Genomic DNA, 11516 nt, shown 5'->3' with positions numbered 1-11516 from the left:
ACATTGTCTTAAATGGAAGAAAGGAAATAGACAAAACTAAAGCGGAAATAAAATAAAATAAAACAAAGCGTAAAGAAAATGGAACAGACTCCCCTGGTAATATGACAATGATATGTGTATGTCATGTTCCAATAAAGTGACCGTATAGCATTTCATTCGCAGCCGCAGCTTTTGGGTACCCTCTACAATCAAATAAGCTCAGAACGCCCCCGTTCGAATGGATTTTGAGTACGAACGAAAGTATCCAAACCTGGAACACAAAGTTCAAAGCACCCAACGCAGACATCAAACAAACTCTAAAAACTTAAAACAAACTCAAAATAAAATAATAATAATAATAATAATAATAATAATAATAATAATAATACTAAATATAATAATAATAATATAAAAAAATAAATAAAAATATTATACAAACTCTACACTTGGGTACTTCCCGAGGCCTATCCCTATCAAGCAATCAAAGTAGGGATGTCGAGGAGAAATACATCTTCCTCAACCGAATCAACCGGCCCACCGATATAATGCTTTAACCTATGGTCGTTCACCTTCCTCGCTCTCCCCTCATGATCAACTAACTTAACTGCACCGTGAGGAAATGCCGCCTTCACCGTGTACCGACCAACCCATCTCGATCTAAGCTTACCTGGAAACAACTTTAGACGGGAATTATAAACCAACACACGATCCCCACACTTGAACTCTTTCACCTTCCTCAACTTTCGATCGTGTAACGCCTTCTTACGCTCCTTATAACTCCATGATCTCGCATACGCCTCATCTCTCAGCTCCTCTACCTCATGAATTTGGAGATACCGGTTTTTCGCAACTTGGGTCAGGTCAAGATTAATGGATCTCAACGCCCAATATGCTTTATGCTCCAACTCAACCGGTAGATGACATGCTTTCCCGTAAACCATCCTAAAGGGTGTGGTCCCAATAGGCATTTTAAAAGCTGTGCGGAAAGCCCAAAGTGCGTCATCCAACTTGTCAGACCAATCCTTTCGGTTCTTGCCGACTGTTTTCTCCAAAATCCGTTTAACGCCTTGGTTTGCGTTCTCCACTTGACCGCTCATCTATGGATGATAAGCGGTGGATATCCGGTGGGTAATCCCATACCGTGCCAACACCTTCTCCATCTGGGCATTATAGAAATGTGTGCCCCTATCACTGATCAAGGCCTTGGGAGTACCAAACCGACAGAACAACCTCTTTAAGAATCCCATTACAACTCGGGCATCGTTAGTGGGCAAGGCTTGAGCCTCAACCCACTTGGAAAAGTAGTCTATAGCCACGAGAATGTATCGGTTCCCTCGAGAAGAAGGGAACGGACCCATGAAATCAATGCCCCAAACGTCGAAAACCTCACAAACCTGAATAGGGTTTTGGGGCATCTCATTACGGGATGAGATGTTACCAGTGCGCTGACATGCATCACACTGGCTGACAAACTCGTGCGAGTATTTGAAAATCGATGGCCAATAAAAGCCGGAATCCAAAACTTTCTTAGCGGTGGAAGACGAACCATGGTGGCCTCCAGTTAAACCCTCATGAGAATGCCTAAGAATCTCACGTCCCTCTTCCCTACTAACACATCTCCTCAACACTCGATCGGCGCCTACAAGAAACAAATACGGTGCATCCTATATGTAGTGGCTGGCGTCTGAGAAAAACTTCCTCCTCTGCTGATAACTCATGCCATAAACCACTATTCCTTCGGCCAGATAATTCGCAATGTCGGAGAACCATGGCAGACCCTCCTCTTCAGCGCTCACGTATAAAACTGGCTCTCTCTCAAATCTCACTCTCACCATCATCAACGACTCATGGGGAAACTTATCCCCGATGGCATCTTCTCTAATCTCCTCTGTCTTCGGATCCTCCAGACGTGATAAGTGATCCGCAACTACATTCTCCGCTCCCTTTTTATCTCTAATCTCAATATCGAACTCGGAAAGCAAGAGAATCCATCATATCAGGCGAGGCTTGGCATCTTTCTTGGTGAACAGGTATCGCAATGCCGCATGATCAGTATAAAAGATGGTTTCGGACGACACGAGAAAAGAACGAAATTTGTCGAACGCGAAAACCACTGCTAGAAGCTCCTTCTCAGTAGTCGTGTAATTCTCCTGAGCATCATTGAGGGTCTTACTCGCGTAATAGATAGGATGGAAGTGCTTGTCCTTCCGCTGACCTAAAACAGCACCGACTGCAAAATCACTAGCGCCGCACATGAGCTCAAATGGTAAGATCCAGTCGGGCGCTACTAAGATAGGGGCATTAACCAACTGCCCCTTGAGAAACTCAAACGCCTTCAGACAATCAGCATCAAAGTCGAATGCGATGTCCTTCTCTAGAAGGCGAGTCATGGGTCGGGTGATCTTAGAAAAATCTCTAATGAACCTACGATAAAAACCCGCATGCCCGAGAAAACTACGAACGGATTTCACACTAGTCGGTGGAGGAAGTCTACTAATAGTGTCGATTTTAGTTCTGTCTACCTCAATACCGTCTCGCGAAATTTTGTGCCCGAGCACAATTGTAACGATTCTGGCAAATCCAGGTATACCCTAGCCGGAATATACTATTTACGTGTTATTTAATATTGACTATATGTGTTATAGTACGTTTATACGAGTATATATGATTCACAGTACGAATCATACTCGAGTATATAGTGAATCGTATTGGAATTACAACTAACCAATGAACGATTATTGAAACCCGAACGAATCGGGAATTACATTATAGACGAAGTATATAATGTTTAGTGATGTTTACGAAGTATTAATGCTTCGGGATAGGTGAATTATAGCACAGAAAAAGGATTTCGATTTAATGGTACGTCGGTACGCTAAACGAAACCTTTAACACCAAACCAAGCAAGAGACGATCAATCAAACCGAAAAAGATGCACAAATACCGACAATATGATGTTTTAATGTCATGGGTTAAGTTTTTAAAGTTTTTAAATCAGTTTTATGTAAATTTTATTTTAACCCGAAAAACGACCATTTTATGCTCGTTTTAAGCCGAATTACGAGTTTAAACGAGAAACGAACTGAACCAGACTATCCACAACATTATCTGGATTGTGTAATCCAAATGTGTGGCCATGGTTTGAGATGTGGGCCCCCCCACACACCACCAATAGAACCGGCCACCCACACCACATTACACATTACATTTTCTTTTTTTTTCACATCAACTCTCTCAATTCTCCTCATATCTTTCAAGCAACCATCTAATTCCTTGATCTCTAACCAAAATCTTCAAGGTATACTCATGTTTTAAGGCTTAAATTCTTGTTTATAACTCTATAATCTTGAGAAAAGGAAGTTTCATGTGAAAAATGGGTGAAAACCCGAGATGGAACCGATTCTCGTGTGATCAAGGGATGTATACAAGTTATACAAAGGATCTTGATCTAAGTGATGAGTTAAAAGTGTTTAGAACGAAATTTTACGGTTGAAATCTTGTCAAATGAGTTTTCCATGTGAAAGACGGGTGAAAACCCGAGATGAAACTGACTCTTGCATGATCAAGAGATGTATACATGTTATACAAGGGATCATGGTCCAAGAAATGAGTAAAAAGAGTCGGGAATGGATTTCTACGGTTAAAACCTTTGTTTTTACTTAAAAACCGACACTATGAAAGAAATGGTTTGATTGTTGGTATAGTTTGCTTGGTATAGTGTTATGGTGCTTGTAAGGGTTGTATCTAGCGGCTAGCAAAGGCTAGAAACCAAGATCTTTGCGATCTAAAGCTAGAAAACACAAGATAGTTCGGTTTTCGTGTGTATATGAAATTTGGACAGATCTTCGTGTGCTTAGAGTCGGGTCACGAAATTTCACAGAGATGATCTACACATGAAAATATGAGATTTGTGAATTTTTGGTAATTTTTGGATAAAAGATGAATATTTGGTGAATTTAATGCTCGGTTTTGGCCAAAAATAGTGAAAAATAGCAAAACATGATGAAAAATTCCGGAAAATTTAAGATAAGCTTTTTATAATATATAAAAGTCACCCACAAAATTTGAGCTCAGTTGGAAAAGTCTAAGTAGGCTTTTCGGTGAAACGAGTTCTAGGGCTTTCTAGCTCGGTTTTGGGTGAAAATGGCTTGAAAAATAAGTTTTAAATTCTGGAAATATTCCAGGAAATTATGAGGATGATAGAGATCATCCCAGAAAAATTTGGGATTTTTCTAAAGTGTTTTGGTATTTTTGACATATTTAGTGTTTTAATAAGATTTAAAAATAGATAAATAAATGTAAATATAGGAAAATAAATCTGGAAAAATTCCAGGAAATTATGAGGATGATAGAGATCATCCCAGAAAAATTTGGGATTTTTTTAAAGTGGTTTGGTATTTTTGACATATTTAGTGTTTTAATAAGATTTAAAAATAGATAAATAAATGTAAATATAAGAAAATAAATCTGGAAAAATTTTGTAAAATTTTCTTTCTGTCAAAATAAGTTTTGTGCAAAATTTCAAGACCCGAGACTAATCGGGTAATTATTTGTGCTAAAAAGAACATAAAAACAAGTTTTTAAAGCTTAAAACGTGTAAACCGGCAAAGTTCGCATAAACGAGCTGACTGGTACACGAAAACTTTAAAAATGGACTATTTTCATAAATCTAAGTAAATTAAGTAAAAATAAATCATCCGAAAATAATTCGGATGATTTGGGTAATTTTACCCGATTTTACCGTTTCCGGCACCGAAATACCGGAAACGGGCCCCGCGGCCAAACGGGGTGTCAAACCGAGCTATAATTTCATCACTTTAACTAAATTGACTGTCAGAATCTAAGCAATGTCACAATCTGAGTCCTTAGGAGTGTCACGGGGTTAACATTGTCCCCGGATCGAGTACAGTACTGGGTTAACAATGTCCCCAGATGTACCGATTAATACGGATTTAGTTTATGGGAATTATATAGTAACGACTAGATATTATATTACAGATCCAGGCACTTAGCTGTTCATTGTATTACCCACAGATTCACAAAAAGGTGAGTTTTCACGAGCCCCTTTTAATGAACTGTTTTGAATATTTTCCCGGGGCGGAAAGCATGATTGTGTTAAATTATCTAAGTACATACCAATCGTATGGAAACACTTGTATATTTTTATATATATATATGGTATGATGCATAGAATAGATAATTTGTTTATCGGGTGGAATTGTTCTGGGGTAACTTAGTTCCCAGAGGGGTATTGGATATATTTCTGGGTTAACAGTGTTCCCAGAGGGTATTGGATATGTTTCTGGGTTAACAGTGTCCCCAGAGGTTATTGGATATGGTTCTGGGTTAACAGTGTCCCCAGAGGGTTATTTGATATGTACTGGGTTAACAGTGTCCCCAGGGGTTATTTGATATGTACTGGGTTAACAGTGTCCCCAGGGGTTATTTGATATGTACTGGGTTAACAGTGTCCCCAGGGGTTATTGGATATGTTCTGGGTTAACATTGTCCCCAGGGGTCATTTATTGTGTTTTTGGGATTAATAGAGTTTTCATTAACGGGCTTAGCATAATTTCATCATTAACATATGATTTTTATACTGATCTATGGTTTATTTAAATTAGTGAAACTCACCAACTATTCGTAGTTGACCCGTTTTCTTTACATGCTTTCTAGGTATGCCCAGGTTGGAATGATTGATATGTGCTTAACTATCTGTGCTACCTGTTGGAAGCTTGCTGCTCTGTATTTTGTAATGAATATATATTAATGTCTTATCGGTAAAACATGTGTGTAACACCTAGACAGTAACGAAACTCGCAACAATGTAATATGTTATAAATTAATGTAGTGGTATTTTCTTTATAAGCAATGTTGTTGATATCAGATGTGTCTGTTGCATCCCGTGTACGTTTCCGCTGCGGTTACGGGGTGTTACAGAACTTGGTATCAGAGCCATTGGTTATAAAGAATTAGGATGTCTGAAAAAGATACCTAAAATATAACCAGTAGCTCAAGTATTATAGGATCTGAATATCAACTAATAATATATTGTGACGAGATCGGGATGAACTTGGTTGGACAAGTGGGTTATTATGGTCCGGAACATAATAACAGGCTTGTCTGCACGAGGGAATTCAGGGGAAGTCACGGGGGACTTAAATAGGTAAAATTGGCAACATATGTGTAAATGTATAATAATATTATTATGTGGCAAAATTGTATAAGTAAGTGCATGATTAATTTAATTATGAATTACACTATGGAAAGGGACTATATGTTTGTTAACTTGTGTGCAGGTAAAAATGGCAAGAACACCTAGTGTGTCGACGGAAGAGGACCCGGAAGAGGTCAGTTCCGGGGCCTCTGGAAGCCCAAGTTTAGCACCCAGCTCCGAGCCTTCAGAGGCTAGTCATAGTACTTCTAGACAGACCACCCCAGCTAGGAGTGCTAGTTTACCCTCCCCTGCTAGGGTTACCAGGTCTCCTACCCCGCCCGCACCACAGACCGCCCCGATTCCCCCCAGACACGGTCCCCGCCTCACGGCGCGGATCAGTGCCCCGTATGTCCCGCCCACCGTTACCCCACCCAGATCCACATACCACCGGGGCGAGTCTTCCCGCCCCCAACCCGAGCCTGCGACCCTACCTGTGTGGGGTCTTCCGAGGCAGGAACGGGACTTGGCGGCTTGGCTACGTGTTCTCACCGAACAGGTGAACGAGCACTCTGCCGCCCTGGTCGTGGGGGTACAGAGGCGAGCGTACCTCGGGGACAGCATACTGGACCACCAGTATGCTATTAACCAGTTAAAGAGGGAGTGCTCATACTCCCACTGGTTGATCGGCCAGATGGAAACCCGAATCCGGGTTATGGTGGCGGTGTTGGTGGTGCTGGTGGCGGTGTTGGTGGGGTTGGTTTACCACCATATGTAGATGTGTTAGATGGTAGAATCTTGAACCGCTTTTTGATACTCCGTGTAAGTAGTTAGTGGTGATACTAACACGGAGTGAATCTTGTTTAGTTATAGTACAACCACTGGCCCCTAGGGTGGGTCTCTTGTAGGGCATATCACTTTAGATACTTTTGGGTATCGTTCAAGCACTGACCCCTTTACGGGTTATGTCGAGATGATACCAACATAGGGCACTTGTAATAAAACTAGTTATGTAATGTTGACTGAAAGTATGTAAATTGATGTTTGTGTAATATGAATCAATGTTTACTAATGAATGAAATATGTATTGTGTTTTATATTTTGAGATGGTATTGATTATATATATTTCTTTGATGATTGTGTAGAATGGCACCGAAACGATCAACGAAAATATCGGAAGTAGATGTGAGCCGTTTGATTGCTCAGCAGTTGGAGGCGGCGATACCGGATATAGTATCGCGCATCGCCGCCAGTATTAATAATTCATCTAATCCAAACCCTCCGAGCAATCAAACGCCCATAAATAATGGCGGGGAACATAATGCTAATCCTCCACCTACTGATAACACGATTCCGAGTAATGACGCACCGCCTACGGTGGTCGCTACAGACAGTAATGGCCCTATACCTACCGTAGAGACCAACCGCACTGGACCATCCAGGGGTTGTTCAATCAAGGACTTTATGTTATGCAAGCCTTTAGAGTTTAACGGGTCGGAAGGACCGAATGGGTTAGTGAAATGGATAGAGAAAATATAATCAGTGGTGAATATCAGTAACTGTCCCGAGGATTGTGTCGTTAAGTACGCCACCTGTACGTTCACAGACCATGCTTTGACATGGTGGAACACCATAGTACAGACTCGAGGTCAGGCGGCGACAAACCGCATGACCTGGACAAAGCTTAAGGATCTTGTTTTGAAACATTTCTGCCCAAAGAATGAATTGCAGAAACTGGAACATGAGTTGTGGAACCTAGAGATGCATGGGGCGGACCACTTGGGATATACCAACCGGTTTAATGAACTGTCACGATTAGTGCCGTGGTTGGTCACCCCAGAGTCAAAGAGGGTGGAACGTTATATTTGGGGACTTACTCCAGTAGTGAGGAGTATAGTTAACGCAGGAGGACACCAGACGTATGAGGGTGCAGTGACACAGGCTGGTATTGTCACGTATGATTTCTTAAGGAGCGGATCGATAAAGGCGACAGGAGAGTCGGCTGGGGGAAAGCGAGGTACGTATGACAATAGGATCCGAGAGAAACAGCAAGGTAAACGTGCTAGACCCACTGCCCAGAACTACGCCATGACTAGTTCGGGCGGAAGGCATGAACCGCAGAGGGGAACGTTTCCTAAATGTGGGAAGTGTGGTTACCACCATGGTGGCGCGTGCAAAGAGGTGGTGTGCCACCGGTGTGGCAGGTTTGGGCACTACGCACCCAGTTGTAGGACAAACTTGAACAACCTGAACCGTCAACCGCAACCTATCCGTGCGCAATCATTTAGGAACCAACCAACCCAACAACAAAACCCCCAAGGAAACCAATTGGTGACCACCAGCCGTGCTTGCTACGAATGCGGTAGCACAGATCACTTCAAGAAAAACTGTCCGAAGCTGAATCAAGGAAGAAATGGGCAGCAACCCGCGGGTCAGGCATCGTCGTCCAACCCGGCGAGAAGCCGAGCTTTCGTGATAGGGGCGAGCGAAGCACGTCAGGACCCCAGCGTAGTGACAGGTACATTCCTTGTTTCTGACCATTACGCTTCTGTATTATTTGATACGGGTGCTGATAGAAGTTTCGTCTCCGTTAAATTCCTGTCATTAGCAAACATGCCGGTTAGTGAATCCATAGAACCCTATACCGTAGAAGTTGCTAACGGTAAGACCATGTTAGTCAATCAAATTGTTCGGAATTGTCCTTTTATTCTAAACGAACAATCCTTCCTGATTGACTTGTTACCTGTAGAACTGGGTAGTTTTGATGTGATAGTGGGAATGGATTGGTTAGCACGCAACAAGGTAGAAATAAATTGTGAAAAGAAACTCGTCAAAATCCGGGTGTCGGATGACGAAGAAGTGTTAGTGCAGGGTGATAAATCGGGCAATATGATGCCATTTATATCTCACCTCAAGGCGCTAAAATATATGCGTCAGGGATGTGTGGCGTATCTAGCGAGCCTGACGGCCACTGATTCTGAGTAAAAACGAGTGGACGATATTCCCGTGGTACGCGAATTTCCACAAGTTTTCCCAGAAGAACTTCCTGGTTTACCGCCAACCCGACAAGTCGAATTCAGAATCGACTTATTACCTCAAGCCGGCCCTATTGCTAAGGCCCCTTACAGACTTGCACCGTCCGAGATGCAAGAACTATCCAACCAGTTGCAGGAATTGTTGGATAAGGGATTTATTCGTCCTAGCTATTCCCCGTGGGGTGCACCCGTACTATTCGTGAAAAAGAAGGACGGAAGCCTTCGAATGTGCATTGACTACAGGGAATTGAACAAGTTAACCATCAAAAATAGGTATCCTCTTCCCCGAATCGATGATTTGTTCGACCAACTACAAGGTGCGAGCTATTTCTCAAAAATTGATCTTAGATCGGGATACCACCAAGTTAGAATTCAAGAGGAGGATATCCCGAAAACCGCGTTTCGGACTCGCTACGGCCACTACGAATTTTTAGTTATGCCTTTTGGGCTAACAAATGCGCCAGCGGTGTTCATGGATCTCATGAACCGAGTCTGTAAACCCTACCTCGACAAATTCGTCATTGTATTTATTGACGATATTTTGATATATTCAAAAAGTAAAGAAGAACATGAGCGACATTTGAGGTTAATTTTGGAACTTTTGGATCAGGAGAAGTTGTATGCAAAATTCTCCAAGTGTAACTTCTGGTTACAAGAGGTGCAATTCCTCGGTCACGTTATAAATCACCAAGGAATACACGTTGATCCGAGTAAAGTTGAAGCAATTAAGGATTGGCAAGCACCTAAATCTCCAAAGGAAATCCGCCAATTCTTAGGCTTAGCTGGATACTATCGTCGATTTATAGAGAACTTTTCCAGCATCGCCCAACCTTTAACCCTCCTGACTCAAAAGGATCGGAAATATGAATGGGGTGAAGAGCAGGAAACGGCGTTTCAAACGCTAAAACAAAGATTGTGCCAAGCGCCAATCTTAAGTCTCCCCGACGGAGACGATGGATTTGTTGTATATTGTGACGCATCCCGTAAAGGGTTAGGATGCGTGTTAATGCAAAATAAAAAGGTCATAGCCTATGCGTCTCGACAGTTAAAAGTTCATGAGAAAAACTACACTACTCATGACTTGGAACTGGGAGCAGTCATCTTTGCACTTAAAATCTGGAGACACTATCTCTACGGTACAAAGTGCACCATATTCACTGATCATAAAAGTTTGCAGCACATATTCGATCAGAAAGAACTGAATATGAGACAACGAAGGTGGGTCGAATTATTAAGTGACTATGACTGTGACATACGATATCACCCCGGCAAGGCTAACGTCGTAGCCGATGCCTTGAGTAGGAAGGATCGGGTTAAACCATTGCGAGTGCGGGCGTTGGGAATGATAGTCCAGTCAAACCTTTCGGATTTGATTCGAGTCGCTCAACGCGAGGCGTTGAAAGAGGACCAATTGGATAAAGAAGGACTTTACGGGAATGAGAAGAATTTCGAACAGCGTGTGGACGAAATTCTCTATTTCAAAAATCGGATTTGGATCCCGACCCTCCATGACCTTCGTGAATTAATCATGGACGAAGCGCATAAGTCGAAATATTCCATACACCCGGGATCTGATAAAATGTACCAGGATGTGAAAGAATTTTACTGGTGGCCAGGTATGAAAAAGGATATAGCCACATACGTCGGCAAGTGTACGACGTGTGCGAGGGTTAAGGCGGAGCACCAGAAACCTTCGGGAATGTTACAACAACCGGGAATTCCGGAGTGGAAGTGGGAACAGATCACAATGGATTTTGTGACGCATCTCCCCAAGACGCCCCGAGGTCATGATGCAATTTGGGTAATCGTGGATCGATTAACCAAATCGGCACATTTTATTCCAATTAGAAATAATTATAACACCGAGAGACTTGCGCAAATTTATATAAATGAAATAGTGTCTCGTCATGGCATCCCCATCTCGATCATCTCCGATAGGGATAGCCATTTCACCTCCAAACTTTGGCAAGCTGTTCAAGAAGCATTGGGAACACGTATTGACCTAAGCACGGCTTACCACCCTCAGACCGATGGTCAGTCTGAGAGGACAATTCAAACTTTGGAGGATTTGCTTCGTGCCTGCGTACTGGACTTTAAGGGAAATTGGGATCAACATCTCCCACTCGTTGAATTTTCCTATAATAACAGTTACCATAGCAGTATAAAGGCAGCACCTTATGAAGCATTGTATGGGCGGAAGTGCCGATCACCACTTTGCTGGTCTGAAGTGGGTGACCCGCAGATCATTAGATCGGATCTGGTCCAGGAGACGACCAGCAAGATTATTGAAATTAAGAACAACCTGAAAGCTGCGCGGGATCGGCAGAAGAGTTATGCCGATACTCGTA

At 42.4% G+C, this 11516-nt stretch overlaps 1 protein-coding gene across 1 annotated transcript; it reads right to left on the bottom strand.

Annotated features, from left to right (window-relative positions):
- Positions 1-452: 452 nt before the first annotated feature.
- On the bottom strand, positions 453-1076 carry LOC143635391 (uncharacterized). Its single transcript, XM_077103243.1, has one exon. It carries the CDS (start codon positions 1074-1076, stop codon positions 453-455), a length of 624 nt encoding a protein of 207 aa, XP_076959358.1.
- Positions 1077-11516: the final 10440 nt, after the last annotated feature.

The sequence above is a fragment of the Bidens hawaiensis genome, unplaced genomic scaffold, assembly GCF_021521415.1.
Source record: "Bidens hawaiensis isolate Kalapana, Puna unplaced genomic scaffold, B.hawaiensis_p1.1 tig00007460_1, whole genome shotgun sequence".
In the NCBI taxonomy this organism is placed as follows: domain Eukaryota; kingdom Viridiplantae; phylum Streptophyta; class Magnoliopsida; order Asterales; family Asteraceae; genus Bidens; species Bidens hawaiensis.
This window is presented reverse-complemented; position numbering and strand designations above follow the sequence as displayed.

Bases quoted from the DNA above. Each gene is read 5' to 3' on its own strand.
- LOC143635391 (XM_077103243.1), bottom strand. From the start codon at position 1,076: ATGAGCGGTCAAGTGGAGAACGCAAACCAAGGCGTTAAACGGATTTTG.